Source organism: Erythrolamprus reginae, chromosome 3 (genome assembly GCF_031021105.1).
Source record: "Erythrolamprus reginae isolate rEryReg1 chromosome 3, rEryReg1.hap1, whole genome shotgun sequence".
NCBI lineage: Eukaryota > Metazoa > Chordata > Lepidosauria > Squamata > Dipsadidae > Erythrolamprus > Erythrolamprus reginae.
Window position 1 is genome coordinate 91,862,342 of NC_091952.1, and position 27,307 is coordinate 91,889,648.

The 27,307-nt window shown below is 38.9% G+C and overlaps 2 protein-coding genes across 3 annotated transcripts in view; both read left to right on the forward strand.

The window, feature by feature from the left end:
• Nucleotides 1-11,102, forward strand: part of MIGA1 (mitoguardin 1) — a 49,131-nt gene extending 38,029 nt beyond the window's left edge. Inside the window, exons 14-16 of the mRNA XM_070746198.1 lie at nucleotides 8,759-8,812; nucleotides 9,814-9,930; nucleotides 10,062-11,102. Of these exons, the coding sequence (XP_070602299.1) occupies nucleotides 8,759-8,812; nucleotides 9,814-9,930; nucleotides 10,062-10,250 (360 nt within the window). The 3' untranslated portion in view covers nucleotides 10,251-11,102. The remainder of the gene's footprint in view (nucleotides 1-8,758; nucleotides 8,813-9,813; nucleotides 9,931-10,061) is intronic.
• Nucleotides 11,103-15,299: 4,197 nt separating this feature from the next.
• Nucleotides 15,300-27,307, forward strand: part of NEXN (nexilin F-actin binding protein) — a 40,884-nt gene continuing 28,876 nt past the window's right edge. For both annotated transcript variants that reach the window (XM_070746187.1, XM_070746188.1), the window contains exon 1: nucleotides 15,300-15,418. The gene's annotated coding sequence lies outside the window, so the exon portion shown is untranslated. The remainder of the gene's footprint in view (nucleotides 15,419-27,307) is intronic.

Below are 27,307 nucleotides of genomic sequence, written 5' to 3' on the forward strand. Positions count from 1 at the left end.
AGTGCAATAAATAGTCTACTAAGGGATGTAAGTATTTTTAGGGTAGTTATGTAGCTCAAGGGGGAGACAGAATATATTGAAGAAAATTCATTTTGGATTTCATTAAGCTCACTGTTGAACCTATTCAGTGGGAGTGGTGAAATGAAAAATAATGTTTAATCTTCAGTTCTCTTAACATTGTTATTGTTTTAGGTTTTAGCTCAAGCAGAAGAGCTGCTAGAATTTTGTAGCATATTGTATGACATGTTTGCAAGAACATATTTGAGAACATAATTGTTTACAGGTGCTATAGCTTAGATTCCACAATACATTTACAATTTGAAATGTCCAGCTTATTGCATGTTGCAATTTTAAGGGACCAAGAATAAGAACAATTTGTCTGGTACTTTGTTCCTCTGCACTTTGCCTTCCCCTGCTTATTACAACTAGGTAAATTATGATTAGTGATCTGTGAGATCATAGACTCCTCTTTAAGAGACAGAGTGTTACAATCCAATTAAGGAACGTAGTAGTGCCATTTTTTTTAGCAGAGCCATCATCAGATATAGACAATCATACCGTAATAATTATAGCTCATTGGTTAGCATTTCTTTTCTTGGCAAAGAGCTTGAATATTTTGTAGTCACTCAGGATTCTTTCTTATCCTCTATGCTATTGATTTCCCCCCAAAAAATAATTAGTTGAAATTATTGAGAGATTTATAGAATAGAACAGAACAGAATAGAATAGAATTTTATTGGCCAAGTGTGATTGGACACACAAGGAGTTTGTCTTGGTGCATATGCTCTCAGCGTACATAAAAGAAAAAGATACATTTGTTAAGAATCATGTGGTACAACACTTAATGATTGTCATAGGGATCAAATAAGCAATGAAGAAACAATCAATATTAATAAAAACCTTAGGATACAAGCAACATGTTACAGTCATACAGTCCTAAGTGGGAGGGAAAGAATGATAAGAATGATGAGGAAAAACTAGTAGAATAGAAGTGAAGATTTAGTAAAAAGTCTGACAGTGTTGAGGGAATTATTTTTTTAGTAGAGTGATGGCGTTCGGGGGAAAACTGTTCTTGTGTCTAGTTGTCTTGGTGTGCTGTGCCCTGTAGCAACGTTTTGAGGGTAGGAATTGAAACAGTTTATGTCCAGGGTGCGAAGGGTCAGTAAATATTTTCCCCGCCCTCTTTTTGACTCATGCAGTATACAGGTCCTCAATGGAAGGAAGGTTGGCAGTAATTGTTTTTTCTGCAGTTCTGATTATCCTCTGAAGTCTGTGTTGGTCCTGTTGGGTTGCAGCACCAAACCAGACAGTTATAGAGGTGCAGATGACAGGCTCAATGTTTCCTCTGTAGAACTGTATCAGCAGCTCCTTGGGCAGTTTGAGCTTCCTGAGCTGGCGCAGAAAGAACATTCTTTGTTGTACTTTTTTGATGACGTTTTTTATGTTAGGTGACCATTTTAGGTCTTGAGATATGATAGAATCTAGAAATTTGAAGGTCTCTACTGTTGATACTGTGTTGTCTAATATTGTGAGAGGTGGAAGGGTGGAAGGGTTTCTCCTAAAGTCTACCACCATTTCTACGGTTTTGAGTATGTTCAGTTCTAGATTGTTCTGGTCACACCACAAGGATAGTTGTTCAACTTCCCGTCTGTATGCGGATTCATCATTGTCTTGAATGAGTCCGATCACTGTTGTATCATCTGCAAACTTCAGTAGTTTAACAGATGGATAGTTTGAGATGCAGTCATTAGTGTATAGAGAGAAGTGGTGAGAGTACACAGCCTTGGGGGGAACCTGTGCTAATTGTACATGTATCTGATGTGATTTTTCCTAGCTTCACCTGTTGCTTCCTGTCAGAAAGCTTGTGATCTACTTACAAGTGTGTTTAGGTATCGCTAGCTGATTTAGTTTGGTTAAGAGAATGTCCGGTATGATGGTATTGAATGCTGAACTAAAGTCTACAAAGAGGACCCTAGCGTAGGTCATTGGAGATTCAAGATGTTGAAGGATGTAGTGTAGAGCCATATTAACAGCATCATCTGCTGATCTATTTGCTTGGTATGCAAATTGCAGGGGGGTCTAACAGTGGATTCATGATGGTTTTCAAGTGGAACATCACTAGCCTTTCAAAGGTTTTCATAACTACAGATATTAGAGCAACTGGTTTGTAGTCATTCAGTTCCTTGATGGAGAGCTTCTTCGGCACTGGGATTATAGATTGGTATTATAGTTAGTCCTCAATTTATGACCAAAATTGAGCCCAAAATTTCTGTTGCTAAGCAAGACATTTATTAAGTGAATTTTACCCCATTTTATGCCCCTTCTTGCCACAGTTGTTAAATTTATCACTGTAACTGTTAAGTTAGTAACTTGAATGTTAAGTGAATCTGGTTTCCCCATTGACTTTGTTTGTCAAAAGCTCATAAAAAGTGATCACGTGAACCTGGAATGCTGCAACAATCATAAATGTGAGATAATTGCCAAGCATTTTAATTCTGATCATATGACCATGGAGACGCTGCAACAGTGGTCTTAAGTGTGAATAAAGGTCATAAATTATTTTTTGTGCGCAATTGTAATAGTTGCTAAAAGAATTGTTGTAAGTTGAGAACTACCTTTATTGATATATGGTTGGTATATTTCACACTCATATATCGAAGGCATTTTGTGGGGGGGGGGGTGTTCCAGTAGGAGTAGAACTTTCTGCTTTTAGCCTACTGATTGGTATTCCAGCAACAAATCCACATAGACAGAGATTGCTTGACTTCAGCAATCCATCCTTTAATACGTCTCACTTCATTTTTTACAATGCATTGTACATGAAGCTGCCTTTGGAGATTGTCCACAAACTGCAGATGTACAAGTCATGGCATCAAGATCTGTGACTGGAATTTGATGTCCCAGTCACAGTGAATCATCACTGGCATTTGGCCATTTCTGGATCCAATTCTAAATTCTGTTTTTAGTTTAGTTCAGTTTAGTTTTATTGGATTTATATGCCGCCCCTCTCTGAGGATTCGAGGTGGCTTACAACATATAGAAAAGACAATACAGTGGTACCTCTACTTAAGAACGCCTCTACTTAAGAACTTTTCTAGATAAGAACCAGGTGTTCAAGATTTTTCTGCCTCTACTTAAGAACCATTTTCTACTTAAGAATCCGAGCTTGGAAAAATTTCCCAGGAAATTTGAGAGAGGCAAGAAGGCCCGGCCAATTTCCTGCCATTCCCCCTTTAATCCCATCCATCTCAGGCTTTTCTGGGCTGCCAGAGGAGCCTTTCGGGGGCGCTTAAGGAGGCTTTGGCAGTCTAGAGCTGCCTCAGAGTCCCTTTTTTTTTTTAAGCCTTAAAGTTTTGGATTTTTTTTATTCACCTCACCTCACCTTCTTCCTTCAGCAGCGACTTCATCTTCTTCCTCCTCCTCCCACCCAAATCCCGAGCTTTTAATTCTTTCCTAATGAGTTTGCACGCATTATTTGCTTTTACATTGATTCCTATGAGAAAAATTGCTTCTGTTTAAGAATGTTTCTACTTAAGAATCTGGTCACGGAATGAATTAAGTTCTTAAGTAGAGGTACCACTGTATACATCGAAATCCAATTAATTAAAATTAAAAGTTACATCTAAAACTAAAAAATCAATTAAAATACACACATATCCATTCAACAAACCCACTATATTCTTAAGTAGAGGTAGTTCTTAAGTAGTTCTTAAGTAGAGGTACCACTGTATACATCGAAATCCAATTAATTAAAATTAAAAGTTACATCTAAAACTAAAGAATCAATTAAAATACACACATATCCATTCAACAAACCCACTATATTCTTAAGTAGAGGTAGTTCTTAAGTAGTTCTTAAGTAGAGGTACCACTGTATACATCGAAATCCAATTAATTAAAATTAAAAGTTACATCTAAAACTAAAAAATCAATTAAAATACACACATATCCATTCAACAAACCCACTATATTCTTAAGTAGAGGTAGTTCTTAAGTAGTTCTTAAGTAGAGGTACCACTGTATACATCGAAATCCAATTAATTAAAATTAAAAGTTACATCTAAAACTAAAAAATCAATTAAAATACACACATATCCATTCAACAAACCCACTATATTCTTAAGTAGAGGTAGTTCTTAAGTACAGTGGAACCCCGACATAAGAGCTGCTCTACTTAAGAGCAACTCGAGATAAGAGCTGGGAGGGGAGAGATATTTTTGTTCTACTTACAAGCCCAAATTCGAGATACAAGCGCCAAGGAGCTGTCTCCTGAAGCCAAACGCTAACTTCCGCGTTCGGCTTCAGGAGACAGCTGCGAAGCGGCGCACGTGTTTTAAAAGGTTGCAGCCGGCCTGGGGGGCTCGGGGGGGGTGCTTGCAGCTTTCTTTCTTGCTCTTTTTCTTTCTCTCTTTTACCTTCCCTTCCTCTATTTCTTCTTTTCTTTCTCCTTCCCACCTTCTTCCCTCCCTCCCTCCCTTCACTCATTCCTCTCTTACTCTCCCCTTTCATAAGTTTCCTTGCTTCCTTCCTCTGTTCCTGTCCCTTCCCTCTTTCCTTCCTTCCTTCCCACCCTCCGTCCATTCATTCACCCATTCCTCTCTTGATCGCTTAAAGCCGGTCCCTGGTGCAAAAAGGGTTGGGGACCTCTGTCCTACAGGATTGGGTGGCAGAGAAGTTGAACATATGTAAATTTAAAAGTTTAAGAAAGTTTACAAGTTAAGTGAAAGAAACTTCATTATTCATTTATATGTACATGTACATTTCTTCATTAAAAACATGTCTTTCTGCATAATTTAGACTAACTTTGTGAGTTTTTTGAGGGCTGGAACCAATTAAAATTATTTACATTAATTCCTATGGGGAAAAGTCGTTCGAGATAAGAGCTGCTCGACTTAAGAGCCCAGGTCCGGAACGAATTAAACTCGTATCTCGAGGTACCACTGTAGTTCTTAAGTAGAGGTACCACTGTATACATCGAAATCCAATTAATTAAAATTAAAAGTTACATCTAAAACTAAAGAATCAATTAAAATACACACATATCCATTCAACAAACCCACTATATGTTCATTGGCCAGGGGGCAGAATCTAATGATCCCAAGGTTGGCGGCATAGTTGAGTCACTATGTACTGTTTTTGCCATTGTTGTGAGCCGCCCCGAGTCTGCGGAGAGGGGCGGCATATAAATCCAATAAATCTAATCTAATCTAATCTTATGAAAAGTGAGGAGGATGGAGGCAGTATGGATCTCCGGGGGGGCGGGGGAGCTGATTCCAGAGGGCCGGGGCAGCCTCCTAGGTAGCATCTTTGCAGCATCTTCATACATGAGCTCCAATAGCAGAGGTCCAAAGGCTATTATGTATTAACAAAATAGAGATTTATTTTGAAAGTATGCCGTATGTTAGATTGGGTTACAATTTGAACTTCTCTATTTTGTTCCCATTTTTTAATCTAGAATATATTTCTTTGCCTCTCAGATGCCTCTTCATCTGTCTTGGAAGCAAGTCTGAGCTGTCATTGTTATCCCTTCATTCCTTTCTGTGCCAATCCAGCATCCAGGGTGCTGGATCGGTGCAGAATCCAATTTACTCATTCTTGTTGTTTCCTTTTTGTCTTTCTTCTTTTTCAGAGAGAGATATGCACCTTTTCTTTCTCCTCTCTTTGACTCCTACTCTTCAGTTCTTTCTGTGTTATTTGTACTGAATCTAATTTCTCTGTAGTTGACAGAGTTGTGAGCTTCACCACGTTGCTCCAATTCCAGGAAAAGGAACAATAAATATGCCATATATTTTCTTCCTTGCCTTTCATTTGACCAGACTGGCTAAGATCTAGTAAAAAAAAAAAGGGAGACAATGACTCTTTGGAATTCTCTGAGAGGAAGTCATACATCTTATAGTGTGCAAGATTTCATTCTGTTTTACTTTCTTTTATTATATATTTTGTTTATGTCTGAACTGACTTTGGCCAGTCTCATTTTATTTCCTAGTACTAAGAATGCTGTAGTACATTCCATTAAAATTCTGCTACATCCTACGGGAAGTAAAAGTCTAGATTTGCCATCAGTATATTGTATGATTCCAGTCCTTATTAGGACAAAACTGCATAGCTTTATCAAAAACTATTTAAGCTATGCTTTTTCTCAGAATAGGGTTGTTTTTTTTTAACAATGCAGTCAAAACAAAAGAATTCAGTTATAATTTTTATGGCTACAGATAGTTCTTGTTCTGAAACATAGTGTCATACAAATATGCAGCTTTCTTTAAACACTAAGGTTAATAAATATTTTAACAAGTTTTAAAATTCATATATTTAAAAAGATATTTAAAAAAACATTTTTCTAAACAAGAAGTAGCATAGCATGATTGGATATCTGTAGTTGGAATAGCTGATAAGCTAATAGCTAAATAAGCATTATTAATTCTATTGATATTGATGAGTTAATGCTGATTAAAAGAATGAGTTTAAGAAGAAGCAAATTTTGTACAAACTGTGCAACATTTTAATTAAAAGAAATTAAAGAACAAAGTTCCTAATTTTTTATATATAGTAAGACAGATGTATTTGGGCATGTTCTTTACAGAAACCATTACAGTATTCCTATTTGGCACATTGAAACTTTCTGTGGAATTTGAACAGTGGCATTAGAATAGTTGCACTTTGCCACTTGAACCATATTTTTTTTTAGCCAGCCTCCTGTTTTTTTTAAAAAATAATAAATAATAAATAATATTACTGTACACTGTCTCATTATTGCTGTTAGTCGCCCCAAGTCTCCGGAGAGGGGCGGCATACAAACCCAATAATAAATAATAAATAATAAATAATCGTCTACCATTCCAGACAAATGGCTGCCCAGTCTCTTCTTGAAAACCTCCTGTGATGGAGTATATTTATCATATACAGTGGTACCTCTACTTAAGAACTTAATTCGTTCCGTGACCAAGTTCTTAAATAGAAATGTTCTTAAGTAGAAGCAATTTTTCCCATAGGAATCAATGTAAAAGCAAATAATGTGTGCAAACCCATTAGAAATAAAAGCTCGGAATTTGGGTGGGAGGAGGAGGAGGAAGAAGAGGAGGAGGACAGTTGCTGCCAAATGAAGAAGGTGAGTGGAGGGGAATCAAAAATATCCAAACCTTTTAGGCTTAAAAAAAAAGAGGGATTCTGAGGCCACGAGGAGGAGCATGTGCCTCCCATACATCCAGCGCGAAGCTGCCTCCCATACAGTGTGCCAGAGAGAGAAACCTAGGGGGAATGGCAGGAAACTGGCCGGGCCTTTGTGCCACTCTCAAATTTCCTGGGAAATTTTTCTGGGCTTGGGTTCTTAAGTAGAAAATTTTTTTAAGTAGTGGCAAAAAAATCTTGAACACCCGGTTCTTATCTAGAAAAGTTCTTAAGTAGAGGCGTTCTTAGGTAGAGGTACCACTGTATATTTTTCTGGGTTCCCATAATAAGAGATATTTGGGAGCTTGTCTAATAAATATTTTCTGGATTAGTGTTGTTCAGTTTATGTTTGGAAAAAAAGTGTTCGGAGGAAAGTATTTAAATTAGATCTGTGCAGTGGAATTAAATGTGTGGGTAGGAAAAATTAGGAACTAATGTAAACAAATCTAATATTACAGATGACAAAAATGCTGCTCAGGGTACATTGCCTTGTTCTCTCCTTTTTAAGTGCTGCTCATGTGTTTTCCAATGTACATTCTCTCCCATAGAATATAATTGTTGTGATTCTATTGAATAAATAGCATGGCTTTTTCCTGTCCAAGGCTATTGAAAGGGATGTGTGAAAGAGCCATATGATTACCTTTTCCCATGTACCAACAGTATTCAAACAAATAATGAACATCTCTTCACGCATGTTAATTGAAACAGGCTGATTGCTGGTTATCATGCATAATACTATAATATCCCAATCTTATGACTTCTTAATCAATCAAATTTTAGAATTTAAAAATATAAAATACAATGTATATAATGAAAGGAAACCGGTCAAAACTTACTGTCAGAATGTTAACTGAGAATATGTATAATCTGTAATTCAAAATAATATGTGATGGGAATGACATAAGAAAAATTAATAAAGAGATTTTAAAAAAAACAAAAAAACAAAGTTGATGTGTTTTTGTAAAGTTACCACAAACCCAGCCCTGCTAGTTGTAACTAGAATTTCAAACCAATAAGTAATCTGGATTTCAGTCAGAAATGACTAGCCCCAGATTCAATGAAGAAACAAAGAACATAAACATTGTTGTTAAAGAACCATGTTATACATTGGAAAGATGTCAATGCATGCAGAATGACCAGATTTTGGTATATCAACTCTTTTTGGCTTTGCCATGGTCATTAATAGATGGTGAATGTACCCAAAACTTCCTATTCCAGATGCAGAAATATCTTTCAACTTATATACTCTATCATTCACCTTTGTAATTTTAGATCAGATCATAACTGTTTGCTGCTATCACAACTATATAGATAGATTGTTAATCATCAACGTACATTAACTTTTAGAAAAAATGCTAAGATGCATGAAGACAGTAGGGAAAATTAGATGGAAATCCCATATTTTGAGCAATAAATAATGTACATTTTGTAAATTATTTAAGTTATATTATTCAATATATTTTAATACCTTATATTGAATAATATAATTCATTATATTTTAAAGGTCAAATTGTTTTATATTTTAGCTGTTATTTCTAAATATGTAATGTTTCATGCTTGCAAGTAAATAAACAAAAATTAATATCTTACTTAGGCTGTGGCTTCAAGTTGTTGGTCAGTCCTGAAACAAAAAAAGCAACAAATGAAAGTAAGTAGACTGATATTTTACATTAGAAGACTTCTGTGCAATGCTATACATTTGTTTTTCAATGCCAATTGTTAACTTAAGACGACTTGTCGATTATTTATGATTTGTGTATAACTATAGAGGTTGGTAAATTATTGGCTTCAGAACTATGAACAAAAAGATAGTAATGTATGTTCTTGAACCATTTTTAATATAATTTATTATGTCTGAAGTTAGTTGATGTAGAGATAGAGGTTATGTAGAGCAGTGTTTCCCAACCTTGGCTACTTGGCTGTCCGGGGAATTCTGGGAGTTGAAGTCCAGATATCTGGGAGTTGAAGTCCAGATATCTTCAAGTGGCCAAGGTTGGGAAACACTGATGTAGAGGTTGTGTGCAGCAAATGCCTAACTCAAGCAGACCTCGCATACCTTACATGATCTCAAGCAGTTCACATCACCAGAATGATGAAGGACATTATCCCTGGCTGGTACGTGATCTCATCTAGGTTGTATCAACAGGATATTCTTAAGGATTGGCAAGGAGAATTCACCAATAAAAATGCTATTGTTCTTTGTTACCTTTTGCTACTTGGAAAACAATATAAAAGCAGTCTTCGGAGAGGGGCGGCATACAAATCTAAATAATAAATAAATAAATAAATAAATAAATAAATGTAGTCAGACATCTTAGCAGCCTACAATGACTGATCTCTAATTCCATCACCTAGCGCTCAAATGGGGAGCAACAGCCAACATACCATCATCTGGAACACCTTCGTCCTTCAGCTTCTGGACCTCTCACTGATTAGTATGGGTTGTAATCTATCTCAATACCAGCATAAGCATGTACAGGCAAAAAAAATTTCAACAATGTTTCCCAAAATATCAAGGAAGATCAAACATGATTAGTGTTTGATAAAAAGATTACTGGAGATGTTTTTAGAGTTGCAGGTTTAAAAATGTCACAATTGTTTATACTCAAGATGCCAGGGTATGATTTGCCTTTTCTGTACCATCTTTAGGTTCCTGATGGTTTCTTTGCGCATTTCTATGCTGTTTGTGAACATATTAGCCCTGTTTTGGCATGGGGATTTTTAGGTCCTAGAAATTCGCTGAATGAATTATGCAGCTACTTCAAGGTATGTGGCTTTATTTTATCAAGAGTTTACTGAATAACAGTGAAAACAGAGATGAACTAGTAAATGTTTTATTAGACATCCTATATTAACTATAACCTTTTTATTTATCTTTTTGCATTTATTTTTTCTAGAATCAGATTCTTTATTTCCTGAAAGATATTTTTGACTTTGAAAAAGTGCGATACTCATCAGTGGATAATTTAGCTGAAGATCTTCTGCAATTGCTAATCCGGCACACTAATCTTTTATTGGTCTACTTTGGAGTAAATGGATGTCAACACCCAACAGCCAGTGACCTTTTAGAGGCAAAAGTACAATAAAGTTATGATTTTCTTTTTCATGTGAGCATATTTTTTGCCTTTTACTCTCTCAAGAAAATGTAATATTATGTCTTTCTGAGTTAATATCCCAAAATCTATGATATTGGTAAGTGTGGCCTCAGGGAGGTTTAAAAATATACATATCATTGCTTAAATTATTGCTGTAGATATTATGTAAAATGATATTTCAATTGTCCTTGAATTTATATGTAACATATATTTTTAATCTATTATATAAATATTATTTGTGGGGATAAATATATTGTTCCTGTGATGAAAGTGTTACAAAAATAAATATTATAGTAAACAAGTTCCTCCCAAGTTTACAATGTATAAATTAGGTAGTACAAAGCTTTCAAAAGCTCTACTGTGTTTGCCAAGTTTTGCACTTTTTTTGTCTTAACTAATGTGCAATTAAAAAACATATATGGTGACAAATGATATAATTTTGTGTGTATAAGCTATAATTTATTGCGTAGCAACTCTATCAATGCATTTGGACTTGGGACAATGTTCTGTGAGAACTGTTGTAAAATTTAAGAGTTAATTCTAAATTTTTATGTAAATTATTTCTCATTATGTTTTATGTTGGTTGTACTGCATATAATTAGAGTCTGGTGAACCCTTGGCAGTTGTTAGAGAAGTTAATAATCTCTACCATATTTATTTAGTAAATTTATAGATTGCTAAATATTTGGATAACTCTCTGCAGAGCTTTTAAAATTTTATACATACTCTAAATAAGTTCTTGTCTAATTGAATTTATTATTTAAAGTATATTTTTAAAGGAAAAGATGTATATTAAAAAGAATAAAATGGTGCAAAGGTAAAATGTTCCATTACAATTTTAAATGTGTTTGTCTCTTTTTAAAACAACAGAGATGCCAAATTAATACCTTTAAGGTCTAGTTTGTGTTTGTGTGTTGTTTGATCATGGTTTATTGTATTATCTACAATTGAGTATATGAAACTGTAATAGATGGTTTATTAAGCACAATGGCCAGATTCATACAATACACCAATTTTCAATCATTCCACATTTTTATTTAGATTTAGGATAAATGAGTCTAAACAGATGCTGTGATTGCTCTCTGAAACAGCTTTCAGCCAAGAAACGTAAGCCTAGTATTGTCTGTTTTGCCCTAGCTTCGTACATGCATAATGTAGCCTTATATTGTAGAAATTTGTTGGGTTGGAATTTCAAGAAATCCCTTGCCCAGTTCTGTCTTGTACTTCTAGCCTCTGCCCATTCTCTGCCACAAAATTAAACAGTTGATTTGAAGCTTATCAAACATTGAGATACCCTATCAGTTTAGTGTGTTTTTCATATTAATGTTTTATATATTTTAATTACATAAACTCGGATAATGATATTCCCTTGCATGAAGAAACATTTAATGCTACCCAGTCAACATGTAAAAACTCTACAATACTGTAGTTGTCAAAAAATTGTGAATATATGATACAGGAAAATGTAATTTGAGTCGTCTTTATATTATGTAATACTGTACATATTAATATTTTTAATATTCTTTTTCTGTCCATGCAAAAGCAACTCAAGATAAGTGTCAGGGTTCCAAATAGCATCCAAAACTAAATCAGAGTCCAAGGCAAAGTATTCCTCAAAGTTCCAATTTACTAGTAGAGCCATGTTGGCACAACTGGGAAAAACCTGAATCTGAAGTCCCAGGGGTTTCCCCACCCAGTTAAAAGCTTAAGCCCTTGTCCTTCACACCCAAGTCCATCACATAGATCAATCTTCATCTGCCAATTTGGCAGAAACTCCCATCTCCTTCCGTGCAGAGGCAGGAATGCAAGGACAAAGGATGACCTTGACAATCTAGAAGGAATCTGTTATGGCTACATGCAGACATCCCTTGTGCAATTACCCCTCCCAAATTCCCACAGCAAAGAATACATTTTAAAATAGCATAAGGTGTAGCAAGCCAAAGACTCCCACTAAAATGGCTTTGGCCTGACAATATGTCCATCTCTTTTTCCAATTGCAGGAATTATAAGACAATTCCTTTTGCAAAAATTTAAAATATGCATTTATTATAAACTGGTCACAGTCACATAAAAATGACATATAAATTGAGCTAATAAATACATAATTGATAGAATCCTAATGTTTGATTAAAGGTGTCTGAAAATATATTAAGTAAGTGAAAATTTGAATGGGCAGCTAATGGAGACAGCGGCAAGAAAAACAAGATTAAAAAAAGAGATGCTGGCTTAAAAGCAAACCAGAGAGAGGGATCTGTGGAAGTTAAGACCATTGAAGAGGAAAATGGGTCAAATTCCATGAAGCAGGAAAGGGAAGCTGAAGCTATCGTTGAATGATAGCATATATTTATGGCATTGTTTATATATGCATTTTATGTACTATAGTTTCATGGTCTACATATCACAAAGGACACACCATTCTTTCACTGGTCATAATACCTCAATAATAAGGGAGTAATAGATGTAACAATACAAGTTAATTACTTTCACTGAATCCTGGGATTATTATTTTTTTTACTGGTAGTCCTCATTTAGCAACCACAGTCAGGACTTGCAATTCAGTCACTAAGTGAAACCACAATTGTGATTACAAATCGATGTCAGCTTTCCCTCACTTTACAGACCCGCGGAGGTCATCAATGTGAGGAATGATTGCAGAATGACTTTTTCCATCATTGTCATTTACTGAAAATGAGAGCTAAATGAGGCAGTTGCTATATGATGAATCCCTGTACTGTTTCATGTATTTAAGTTGTTTTTACCTTTCCCACGCTTCAGGAAAGCCTCCGGAGCCTGTGGATGGCAAAAAATGGACCCAGTGGGCCTACCAGAAGTTGAGAATTAACTTCTGGTTAGGCCGTTGAGCCATTTTTCATTCTCTCCAAGCTTCAGGTGACTTTTCTGAAGCCTGGGGAGGGCAAAAAATGGCCCAATGGAAAGTTCATTTCCAAATTTACAGTAGGTCCGTTAGGTCCGTTTTTCACCATCCACAGGCTCTGGAGGCTTTCCTGAAGCGTGGGGAGGGTGAAATGACCCAATGACCCAACCAGAAGCTTGTTTCTGAACTTCTGCTAGGCCTGTTGGGTACATTTTTCACCATCCATGGGCTCCAGATGCTTCAGTGAGCCCTGAGTACATGTGCGGAGAGGGTAGCATGGGGGACTGTGTACGCATGCACGAGTGGAGAGCTTTCTATTATGGGCATGGGCAAGTGCACACCTGCTCTTGCGCATGCCGTTTTGGCACCTGAACAAAAAAAAGTTGGCCATCACTGATTTAGGGCTAAACACAATGGCATGATATTAGATTAATTAAATAAACCCAGGCTCAATTCTCATTCACATTTGGAAATTCACTGACTGTTTTGGGACTAATTACTATTTCTTAGCCCAACCTACCTCACAGGGGTGTTGTGAGGATAAAGCTGGAAGAGGAAATGTAGTATATTCCAATGTGTGTATTCTGGAATTAACTACAAGGTTAGTTATTCCAAAACAAATATCAGCATTATAATTATGTGTTGGTTTGATATCAGACCTCAGAAAAACAGGCTATGTAAATTCTTGAATGAATAAACATTGCTATTAGTAAATAAATTTTATGCTGGGTTTGACCTATTGTTCATTTTATATGAGAAAGAAAATGGAAACCAGTTGGGGAACAGACTAATCTCATTTTATTCTCTAGTCAGGCACAAGAAAAAGGAATAAAAATTCTTCCCACTCCATATTCAATAGACTCAGAACTTAATTACACTCTTGAGATATTTATCTCACAAGATCATTGCAATTGCTGATATGACAATAAGCTAATTTGACTACTACATACATTGAGATGTTTCATCAATCTGATGCTGGTTGGACTTCATGCTCTCATAATTATCTGGTCAGCTTCTATTATTAGTCGCTTGCTCTGTGCAAGTTAGGGCTATAAAAAAAGCCACCAGCATTCACCCTCCCAACACTTTCACTTCACAAAGTGAAGCTTGCCAGAGATTTATCACTGTCCTAAAGAACTGTTATCCCCTCCATCTGGAATATCTGTATACGTGGAAGAAAAATACTCTGTCTCTTAAAACTAACAGTAAGTAATTCTTCCCCCCCAAAGTGTTTAGATCTAGCTGCATCTGTTTCAACAAAATTGTAGTAAGAAAAATAACCGGGGTGACTTTGTGACTCTTATTATGTATTTGTGTAAGGGAGGGCTGACAAGAGTTACTTAATTGGTATCAGATATTTTAGAAATCCATGGGTCCTCTCCAAACTCCCATTCTTAATTTAGCAAGGATTAATGGAAACTCTAACCGCAAATAATTGGAAAAGATCAGCTGGAAATGACTAGTTAGTGACTTGACATTCCAAGGTTGAGTTGAAGACCTACTCAATTTCACATTAATAACTTAAATCAACTTTCTCTGTCCCAATATGGGAACAAAATGTGGCTTCAAAGGCAACTTTATCCTCCATTTGATGGAGAATTTAAAAAGCAAAGTGGTTGGTAGAGAGGAGGCGATCTTGAAACAGCTTGATTTTCTATGACTTCTTGGGACATATTCTGTGACTTCTTGGGACATCTCGTATTTGCCATGATTTGACCAAAATAATAAATGAGTGCTGTGAGAAATGTACTCTGAACATACTCAGGAGCCCCCACTTTTTTTAGACGTTAAGCGATCGAAGTCGGACACTTCGCCCTCCCCCTCGTCCCACTTTTAAACTTGCCCGGTGCCTGAGGAGATTCTTTCTGAATCCAGGGGAGGCGGCGGCGGGGGTGGGGAGGTGTTGGGAAATTCTGCAGTCGCCAGTTATTTATAGCCTAACGGCGTTTTTCAGCCCAAAATAACCCAGCTGGGCCGCCGGAGGGGCCTCCGGAGGCGCGGCGCGAGGGTGCTGAGTGGGGGGGGGGGGGAGAGAAAGGAGGGGGCGGCCGCCGTGTGTGTCGGGACAGCTGCAGCTCGGCCTGGGGCGCGCTTGGAATGCAGGAACGGGCTGCGCACCGGGACTTTTATGGAAACTTGCAGAGCCCGGGGCTGGAGCCGCAGCCAGCCAAGGGGGCGCGCAGCACCAAGGGTAGCAGCAGCAGCGGAGACGCTCACCCCGGCTCTTCTCACGCCCATCCGGCCGCTCGGGATTAAACGAAAACGCACCGCGCGGGTCTTTCAGGTACCTCAAGATGAGGCATTTTGGTTTTGTTGTTGTTGTTGTTGCGGGGACGGGAGGGGGAAGCGGGAGCGATTCGGACACAAAGGATGGCCCGCGCTCGTCGCCCGTGACGCGCCTGGAGAGATGACAAGGCAAGAGGGGAAACGGCGCGCGCCGCGGGGCAAGCGGGTTGCGGCTCGGTCCTGTGGAAAAAGGGCTTCTGAGGAGCTGAGGTGGCGCTTCGGCTTTTTCTGACTATAGCGGCCCCCGACCGGGGTGTGGGGGGTGCTCCTCCCTTCGTTCGCGGGGTAGATTTAGACGGAGAGCTGAAGTGTCCTCTCTCACACACGCGCAGCACACGCGGGCTTTGCGGGCTTCGAGTGCGGCTGGCCGGGCGGGCGAGACTGGCCTTCCCCCCACCCCTCCTGCACTTTAGTTCGGCTGCTTCGCCTTTCCTCAGAAAAAACGGCCGGTCGCCCCGTCTGAAGCGCCGTCGGAAAGAAAGAGCAACAGGCTCGGTCTCTCCCAGCAGTTTTACTTGGACGAAAATCCTAGACGACCGCCCCCCCCCCCTTCCCCCGACGCGTTTAAAAATTTCAGCTGGTCAGTTGGGTGTGTGGATTTGGGGGGGGGGAAGAGAGAGAAATCGGACGATAGCCAAGTTATTGTGCAATGGAATAACAGCCCGGGAAGAAAACGTTCCTTTTCCAGACATCTTGAATGGGATAATAAAGCCAGATGTCGCTCATTTTCAAGTTGGGTTTTTTAAAAATTCTGAGTCTGAAACATGTGGCAAGAGAGATCCTTTCTTTCTGCGCTCAGGCTCCGGGTTTTTTACAGTAATACATTTCAGTTGTATTTTCTCACATTCCAGGCAAATCGTGTCTGGGGATGTTTCCTTCCCAAATGTCAGAATAAAGGATGGCTTTCTTTGAAAGGTGTAGTGATTGACAGCTATAGGGTAGTAGTAGCAATGATAGTATCAATAGTTGGGGGAAGACAGTAACTGCCAGAACGGTTGTTCTTGCCATTAGTGTGTGTGAGGGGGGGGGGGGAAGCAAAAGGGTGCTACTATTCTGGCGTTATAAGTGAATTAAAAAACAACAACAACTAAGGAACAATACTTTTGTTTTATAGAAAGTATTTTTTAAAGTCAGACAAAAGATGATAAAAACCCACACGTAGCTACTATCTTTTGTATTTCAAACAGGACGTGTGAAAGAAATATGCAAAAATATGTAAGCACATTATAGCTTTTTTTATTTTTGTAGATAGAGCGTTCTTCCTCGCATTCATGTTAATGCACATTCCTTCAGATCTTGAGCTGGCAGAAACCTTTATCTGTGCTCTAACTTGCTTCAGTAATGAGGCTGATGAGTGGTAGTCTCCTTACTGGTTTGATATCAGACAAGTCAAGAACAGAAATGGGTTGATTCCCCTGGCTGTATTTCTTCTCTCTTGGCATCACTGACCATCATGAAAAAACCCACCTATCATTGTCCTTAATATATGGTGGGGCAAAGTTGAGTTGGTGTGGTCATGTGTCTGACATGGAGTGTTTAGCCACATAACAAGTTACCAATGCAGAGTTGCTATGCAGCTGTGACTTGTCAGTCAGACCATTTTGAAATGCATCTAACAATCTTCTGAAAGAGAATTAGACCAATGTCCAAAGATAGCTAGGCTGACAAGTCAGTGACTCAGTGGAGACTATGAGTTGAACCAGAAGCGACCATGATTATATCATAAATATCCTTTCCTACCTTATCTTGCTCCCTTCTGGACCACCAATTTTTCTGTTGAGCTATTCTTCATCATGAATTTAGTGCTTTTTTCTTCTTTTTCAGAAGAGTGCTAAATGCCTATACAGAAACAGTGGTGAGAAGTCACATCTGTGGCACACCTCTCCATTAATAACTTGTCTATTGGACAATTTGAAGGGTGGCTAAAACCTACAACCCATTCATCGGTCTCAAACGTGTCCCACTACACACTAAAGAAAATCATGAGTGGTTGTTTTCTAGCTGGCCGGTGATGCTGTGTGAAGAAAAGTACAGCCAAGTGAATCCAATTGCTGTCCTTGAGTTGCCCTGCAACAAAACTCTAAGGACAGCCCCACTCAGTGGCCTTGTTACTAAGATTTGAGGGGAGGCATAATTCATAGTGGCTGAGTTTTGTGTCAGCTTAAGGAACTGGAGGAATGTGCATTAATAGCTGTAAGGAAGAACACCCGAACCAGAACCGATGAACCTGAATTTAAGCAGCCACTGCATTGGCTGAGGATGAGGCAAAGGCAATGTCACTAGGATATGATTTTTAAAAAGACGGCTAGTGAAACATTTATTCCCCATATTTGGTGGGATTTAAAAATGAAATTTTACATTTTGATGCTGAATTACATTAACAGTATTAAGTGTTTTGTATTACTTTGTGGCATGTAAATAAGACAGAGATGGGATATATAAAGTGTTGTGTTCTGTGTGATTTTGATGATGCTAGTACTTAAAATATCAATATTTTAACTGTATTCATAGCTGACTATTCTGTACATCTGTAAGTGTTGTAGTGTCTCCAAATACCTCTATCAATGCTTCACTTGTATACTCTGAACTAAACAAACTGTTTTTGCCCTCCCAGACTGCAGGGGGCAGGGCAGATGGCATTGAATTATGGGTGTGGTCATGTGCATGCACACCATAACGTGTGTATACACTTTCAACACCTGAGGAAAAAAAAGGTTCGGCATCACTGGTCTAGGAGGACCCTTGAGAGAGAACAATAGAACCAACAAAGAAACAAACAACAAAGTACAATTCAGTGCTTTCAGGTTTCACCTGTTTCAACCCAACCTCATTTCATATTGATTCCAGACCACTATCCTGGACAAATAGCTAAAAAGAAAACTTTTGTCACTTATACAAAATGCCATAGTGAGGAAGAAAGAAAGGAATAACGGTAATAGGCATATTTAAATAAAGAGTGAGTATAATAATCCAAGTGCCATTAGTCATCACAGTATGTTGAGTAGTTGAAGAGGTCAAATGAGTGAAGGTGCTGGTATTTTTTCTGGCGGTCAGAAAAATGGAGAAAGCAGAGCAGGGGGAAGTCAAATTTTGGTTTTTAAAAGGTTTTGGAAAGGTTTGAGAAGTGGTTTCTAAAACCCAAACTTGAACACACAAATCCACAGAAACAGTATATAGCAGTATTTTAAAATATATATTTTAAGAGGCCCTTCAAATTACTGTCAGTGGAATGATTTCAGAGTGGAAAGGGGGAAAAAAATCAAAGAAGAAAATGGGCTGGGTTCCTAATTAGGGAAATATTCCCATCTTTTAATAAACCTGCAATTCAGGTTTTCTAAAACCTGTAATATCTGCACATGCTGGTGTTCAGGTTACATTTGCCAAAAATTCCTGTTTCCACTTGTATTTAAAGAAAAGCATTGGCACATTTTCCTTCCATGTTGATTCTTATAGGAGCCTGCACTTTTATTGATATGTCGTTGAATGCCACATAGTATCCTATAAATCTAAGGTTTAATTTTAACTATATATGCTGCTGTTTCCCCAGATTTTATCTGTCTGATTTGTAGTTACACATTGTTCAGCATTGCTTTTCTCTCATAGATAGATGTTAAAGCATACAGGACCATTACAAGCTACCAAGACGTATAATTCAGTCCTTTATAATAAGCTGTACAGTAGCAGCAAAATACATGTTGTGTCTGTCTGCATGGGGCTACCTCTGAAAAGTGTTCGGAAACTTCAGATCGTGCAGAACGTAGCCGCGAGAGCCATCATGGGGCTTCCCAGATTCGCCCACGTTTCTACAACACTCCGTGGCCTGCATTGGCTGCCGATCAGTTTCCGGTCACAATTCAAAGTGTTGGTCATGACCTTTAAAGCCCTACATGGCATTGGACCAGAATACCTCCGGAACCGCCTACTACCGCACGAATCCCAGCGGCCGATAAGGTCCCACAGAGTTGGCCTTCTCCAGGTCCCGTCGACTAAACAATGTCGTCTGGCGGGCCCCAGGGGAAGAGCCTTCTCTGTGGCGGCCCCGGCCCTCTGGAATCAACTCCCCCCGGAGATTAGAACTGCTCCCACCCTCCTTGTCTTCCGTAAACTACTTAAGACCCATCTATACCGCCAGGCATGGGGGATTTGAGACACCTTTCCCCCAGGCTTATTATAATTTATGTTTGGTATGTATGTGCTGTTTGGTTTTTTTTAAATTGATAGGGTTTTTAGTTTTTTTCTTCTTCTTAATATTAGATTTGTGCCTGTACAATATTGTTTTATCGCTTGTTGTGAGCCGCCCTGAGTCTTCGGAGAGGGGCGGCATACAAATCTAATAAATTATTATTATTATTATTATTATTATTATTATTATTATTATTATTATTATTATTTCTATGCATGTGTTCCACTGCAACTCTGCAGCCACTGCTGGAATAATAGCAGAGTCTAATGATGCAGGAGGTTTTCCTGTGAGAAAACAGTTCAGTTTTTGGGATTCATCACTTTCTATCTTGCCCATTCTTGACAGTCAGTGCCAATATTTGCAACTGGTCAAAGGAATGAAATTTGGCAGAAAAACTTTGGAAATTAAAATGGAGCCAACTTTGTTTTCTGCTTGGTCATTCAATATACTTAATGGCTTTTCTGAGTTTGTTAGCACCTTAATAGATTGATTTTTGTGACTGTTGATCGTATCAAAAAATCAGCGGAATAATAAGTATAATTAATGAAACCTGTCGAATCATGTGAAAAAGGAAGTACACCCTCTTCGAGTTCTATGGTTTTACATATCAGGGCAGAGAAAAAAATCATCTGGTCCTTAACAGTTCATAAAAGTAGGTAAATACAACATCATATGAACAACAACACATGACATATTACACCATATCATAATTTATTTTACAAAAAGAAAGCCAAAATGAAGAAGCCATGTAAAGATGACATATGTTACGTGTGTTATATGTTGTTTGTTTGAGGTTGTACTTACCTACTTTTAATAACTGCCAAGGACCAAATGATTTTTACTATGTCCCGATATGTAAAACCATAGAACTCAAAATAGGTGTACAGTGTTCCCTCGATTTTCGCGGGTTCGAACTTCGCGAAAAGTCTATACCACAGTTTTTCAAAAATATTAATTAAAAAGCACTTTGTGGCTTTTCCCCCTATACCACGGTTTTTCCTGCCCGATGACATCATATGTCATCACCAAACTTTCATCCACTTTTAATAAATATTTTTTTAATAAACTTTAATAAAGAAACATGGTGAGTAATAATCTAAATGGTTGCTAAGGGAATGGGAAATTGCAATTTAGGGGTTTAAAGTGTTAAGGGATAGCTTGTGATACTGTTCATAGCCAAAAATAGTGTATTTACTTCCGCATCTCTACTTTGCGGAAATTCAACTTTCGCGGATGGTCTCGGAACGCATCCCCCACAAAAATCGAGGGAACACTGTACTTTCTTAATCACATGACGGTATGCTACCTGACTATCTATAGTTCTAGGTGACACACATTAAAATATAGTATTTTTTGTGAAAGGGATATTGAGGAATCTTATCTGCCCCCCAAAATGCAGGAAAGGGTAATAAATTAAGTAAAATTCTATACATAGTACATTTTAATTTAATTTAATTTATTAGATTTGAATGCCGCCCCTCTCCTTGGACGCGGAGCGGCTCACAACATCTTTATCTTTTGGAAGATAAATGCTTTAACCCAAGCCAGGAGCAGATGGACCAGCAGTAGGTTGCTGCCAGTTGCTGGTCCGGTTCTAAGAACCACTAGCCCCAGTGCTGGGATGCTCTTCCTACCCTCCCAGGATGCTTCTGCCACATACGCAGAAACATCGCACAAAATAGTAAAGGATTCACCTCACTCCACTGAGGTGGATGATTGTATTTTCTTTTTCATGTCACATATTATGATTGAGGATTAACATAAAATCTCTATTTGATTAAGAATCTGTACCAAAAATGTAAGGATGGGTGGTTGTTTTGAACCTGAAACTACATTTTTTGTTTGGAAAGGTTGCCGTGGATCACAGGGACTATAACATCAGCAGAGTTTTCAGTCTTGTTTTCCTCTCCTACAGTGAAGGAAACTAAGGAGTTTTTAAGATACATTAATCATATTGGATGCTTAATGTGATTACTGTTATTTCCTTTAGTTCTCACTGCTGCATTTATGACCAAATGTTGGCAGAATTTTGTCAGTATGTGTGCTGTAGATTGTTTACCTGATCTACAAGCTCTCAAACATCTGTTGGCTGCAAAGGTTTTTCTTGAAATACTCCTACTGAAATTATAGAGGCAGTAATAAACTATTAACTCCTTAATAGTTTTTTTTACTAAACAAATAACCCTGTGATCCATTGGGCCATCCTTTAAGAGAAAGGTAATGCAGTCTGATGTCCCCAAAATAAACATTAAATTTTACTTAATTGTATGGCTATTACACAAGTGGACAAAAAAGCAGTGGGAACGAGCAATTTCTGACTTCTTGCCAGTGTCAACCTTCGCTTATGCGGCTGCATCTCTCTTGCTTGGTTGTCAATAGTTACAGGGTGGGTTAGAGATAAGGATTAGTGGGAGGGAAGCACACAGGAGGCCATGGAGTGAGATAGGTTTCGTTTTCCTTGGTGCCAGGAGGGGACAGTTTGAAGAACATTCCAGAAGAGTGACGTGCAGATGAAGATGAATCCACCTGATGGTCATGGACTATAGGGATTGGGCATTTGCCCAAGGGGGTTGGTAAAGGGGGATTTGGTATATGCTTGTATCGCGCCATTTTCCCCAGACTTTGCTTTTCCCTTCAATGTTTCTAGTTCTGATTTTGATAAATTCACTTTTGAACTTTTGGAAAAAGGACTCAGTTTTATTTATCTTATATTCTGACTGGCAACTTGACAGCCAGCTTCCCCATTAACCTTTACTTGTGGAAAACTGGCAAGGAGCATCTGAAATCATGATCACCCAACCATGGAGATACTGTGATGACCAGAACTTTGTAAATAAAACTTGTCTGAACATTCTGGAATTTCAATTCCAGTGGAGTAATGAGTAAAGGAAATGCATACTGATTAAATTAGCATCAATACCTCAGACGAACCTAGAGGAAATCATAAAGTGATTGGTCAGCAAGCAATTTGAAAGCAGTGTAGTGTTTACTAGAAGTCAGCATGAATATGACAAAAATAAGTCTTATATTTATTTTTTGAAGTTCTTAATTATTGGAATGCTGCAGACATTGTCTGTCTGTCTGTCTGTCTGTCTATCTATTTGACTTATATGTCGCCCAGTCCTGCAGTAAAAAACTCAAATTCAAGCATTAATAATGATAAAAACTCCTTGCGTTCAACAAAGCATTTAATTAAGATGTTCTGATTAACAAAACATTTAATTATAGGTTAGATTACATGACTTCGAGGTGGATCAATTATTTAGAAATTCCTCATCAGAGGAAGTTGCTACAGGATTTGATTTTCAGTCATATAATTACAGATTAATTACTTGCACTAAAGAAAAATTCCTTGTGTGTCCGATCACACTTGGCCAATTAAGAATTTTGTTCTATTCTATTCTGCTCTATTCTACTTGATGGAAGGAATGTTTACTTCATTAGCAGATGACTCAAAAGTGGGTGGGCCAGAAGACAGAAATAAATTCCAAATAATCTTGGTAGGATTAGATAGATAGTGGTCTAAAAATAATATCGTGAAGTTTAACATGAATAAATCCAAAAAATAGATTCAAAATATAGGGTGCTGAAGACAAATTTGATGATCAAATGTGTAGAAAAAATATTTTTTCTACAATTGCAGGCTGGCTGACTTAATTTCACTTGAATTAATTGAAGATTTTATTTAATCTACAATGTACTACATATGGCAATAGTCCAGGGGTGAAATTCAGCAGGTTCTGGAGAACTGGTAGTGGAAATTTTGAGTAGTTTGGAGAATCAGCAAATACCATCTGTGGCTGGCCCCCAGATAGGATGGGAATGGAGATTTTTGCAGTATCCTCCCCCTGCCTGGAGTGGGATGGGAATGGAGATTTTGCAGTATCCTTCCCCTGCCATGCCTACAAAGCCATGCCCACAGAACCGGTAGGGAAAAATTTTGAATGTCACCCATGCAATAGTCTTAACATGGAAGTGCCTACTGAAAATGGCCAGCCCTGCCAAATGGTAACTATTTGAATAACTGTATAAGTGGGAAGGAATGTAAATTTGGCCTTGGAAAGGGAAGGTTTAAGGCAGGAGTTTCAGAAAAGATTGCTCAGGTTCGGAAAACAGAAAGCATGAGAAAGAAGCTCAAAATATTCCTGCCTTATGCTTGCTTAGTATAAGTTGAAGAAGAATGGGGGGGGGGGAATCTAACAAGATTTTAAGGTTCTGTTATTCTATGCTAGAATAAACATTTCTGGAATTCCTGCTGCACTTATTTCTTGACCTCATCTTGTTTGAAGAGATAATATTTTCACTTTTTAAAAAATGAAAAAGAAGATATACTGTCTAAAATGATTCTAGCTAGATTCAAGCTACTAGTAGGGGTGGATGTAGGACTAGCTACAGATTGCAAACCTGTGAGTTCAGAAAGAATATTGTTGAGATGTTGGCTAATCTCAAAAAACTAAGTAGATTTATTAGTATTTGTATGGGTGACAGTGGGGAATTAACAGCTCTGTAGTAAAAAACAAATCCAGAAAAAATTAATGGCAAACTACTTCTGTATTATTGGTAACATACCGTATATACTCGAGTATAAGCCGACCCGAGTATAAGCCAAGGCACCAGTTTTTGCCACAAAACCTGGGAAAACTTATTGACACGAATATAAGCCGAGGTTAGAAAATGCAGTGGCTACTGGTAACTTATAAAAATGGAAACAAATAAAATTACATTAGTTTAAACATCAGTAGATTAAATGTTGTAGAATATTTTTTTCAAACGAAACCAGCAAACTAGATCTGTAAATTTAAAAGAGGATAAACAAAAGCAATCTGGTATTTGAAGTTGAAGTCCACAAACCATAATCTTGCCAGGTTTGAAGACCTTGCACTTCTAACCCTAACTCAGGGGTCTTTAAACTTGACAGTTTTAAGGCTGGTGGACTTCAACTCCCAGAATTCCTGCACCTCTTGCAACATAGAAACATAGAAGACTGACAGCAGAAAAAGACCTCATGATCCATCTAGTCTGCCCTTATACTATTTTTTGTATTTTATCTTAGGATGGATATGTTTATCCCAGGCATGTTTAAATTCAGTTACTGTGGATTTACCAACCACGTCTGCTGGAAGTTTGTTCCAAGGATCTACTACTCTTTCAGTAAAATAATATTTTCTCATGTTGCTTTTGATCTTTCCCACAACTAACTTCAGATTGTGTCCCCTTGTGCTTGTGTTCACTTTCCTATTAAAAACACTTCTCTCCTGAACCTTATTTAACCCTTTGACATATTTAAATGTTTCGATCACGTCCCCCCCTTTTTCCCCCTGTCCTCCAGACTATACAGATTGAGTTCATTAAGTCTTTCCTGATACGTTTTATGCTTAAGACCTTCCACCATTCTTGTAGCCCGTCTTTGGACCCATTCAATTTTGTTAATATCTTTTTGTAGCTGAGGTCTCCAGAACTGAACACAGTATTCCAAATGTGGTCTCACCAGCGCTCTATATAGCGGGATCACAATCTCCCTCTTCCTGCTTGTTATACCTCTAGCTATGCAGCCAAGCATCCTACTTGCTTTTCCTACTGCCCGACCACACTGCTCACCCATTTTGAGACTGTCAGAAATCACTATCCCTAAATCCTTCTCTTCTGAAGTTTTTGCTAACACAGAACTCCAATTAGGAAAAAAGGGTCGCCACCCTTCTTTCCGAACTGGAAGTTGGAGCCGCGGAGGGTAGAAAAGCGCGACCTCCGTAGCCCAATCCCCACGTCCGACTTTCAGAAATGGGAGGGAGTTGCCGGCCCCAAGGAGCCACCTTTAAGACAAATTCAAGGTTTTTTTTTTTTTTTTTAAATTGCTTTTCTACCTGCAAAGGCCGTAGCTCTCAGGACTACGGTTGGCTGGCGCCTTTGCTTGGGCCAGGGAGAGGAGACACCAGCCCCACCTCTCCCACAGCTCCGATGGCGCGTGAGAGGGGGAAAAAGTCAGTGAGATGGGGGGGGGCGAGAAGACAGAAGCAGGAATCCACTGCCCCCGACCACACCGGCTTCCCATCGCCTTTTCCCCCTCTTGTGCGCCATCGGAGCTGTGGGGGGGGGTTCAGACTTGTGCCTCCTCTCCCTGGCTCAAGCAAAGGCGCCAACCAACCGCTCCAAGAGGGGGGAAAAACAACGGGAAGCCGGTGAGGTCGTGTGTGTGTGTGTGGTGGATTCCTGTTTCTGTCTTCTCACCACGCCACCCCCCCACCTCACCGGCTTTTTTCCCCTCTCGCGTGCCGTTGGAGCTGTGGGGGGGGTTGGGCTAGTGCTTCCTCTCCCTGGCTCAAGCAAAGGCGCCAGCCAAGCGCTCCAATGGCACGCGAGAGGGGGGAAAGGCGATGGGAAGCCGGTGAGGTCGGGGACGATGGATTCCTGCTTCTGTCTTCTTGCCCCCCCACCTCACCAGCTTTTTTCCCCTCTCGTACGCTGTCAGAGCTGTGGGATGGGTGTGGCTGGTTCATCCTCTCCCTGGCTCAAGCAAAGGTGGCAGCCAACTGTAGTCCCGAAAGCTCTGGCCTTTGCAGGTAGGAAAGCGAATTTCTTTTTAAAAAAACCCTTGAATTTGACTTGAAGGTGCCTCCTGGGCGCCGGCATCGTTCCTCCGTGTCACCCTTCTTTCCTAATTGAAAGTTGGAGCCGTGGAGGGTAAGCAAAGTGCGACTTCCGCAGCCCAGTCCTACTACCAGTCCGACTTCCGCAGCCCAGTCCTACTACTGGCACTGCTAGGCACTACATATTTCCCTGTACATAGACAGTGATGCCCTCCCAAAGGCGCCCCTGAAGCTACTTCAGCCGGGAAGAGGCAGCACCGGCTGCCATAGCTTCCTCACCCGCCCAAGCCAGCAATGCCTGCCGTGCTCCCACAGGGCGCCCTCTTGTGGTGACTTGTCAGTGACCCAAGTATAAGTTGAGGTCGGGTTTTTCAGCCCATTTTTTGGGCTGAAAAACTTGGCTTATACTGGAGTATGTATGGTAACTACACAGTGCATACATGTAGTAACTAGGAACAGAGTTTGGCTCAAAGAAGACTTCACATTTTGTCTTTATTATCCCATCCAGAAAGCTTAAAACAGGTTTAACAACACTGTAAAAAACCTAATTAAATCATGGAAGGCAAATTATTATAAGTATATTAGAATGGGAAACGGAAAGTAGTGAATTCAAGACTTGCCTCAGCCATGAAAGTCAGCTGGGTGACTTTGGGACAATCACTTCCTCTACTCCACCCACCAAACAAGATTGTTGTTGTGGTGGAAAATAAATGGGGAAAGGTGTTTTAATATGTTCACTGCTTTGAGTTATTTGTTAAAATAATAAAGATGGGAGACAAGTTTCTCTCAAGCTTTTGTAACATCTTCCAACATATTTTGTAACATCTGAAGTATCTTCCACAAAGCTTCTGATAGATGAGGAATGCTATGTATTAAGGTTTGAAAGTGTAGACTGCTTACTCCTAGATCCGCTGTTGAGAGTGGGAAAACTGAGACTGCTGATTGATTGAACCAGCCCGCAGCCCTCTATTTAAAGAGAGAGCTTCCGGGCTGTTTCCTTTGCTGGATCTAATATGCTATTCAATAAAGAGCTGTTAAGTCACTACTGTCTCCAAGTCTCTTCAGTACAGTAGTCCCTCACCTATCGCTGGTGTTACGTTCCAGACCTGGCCGTGATAGG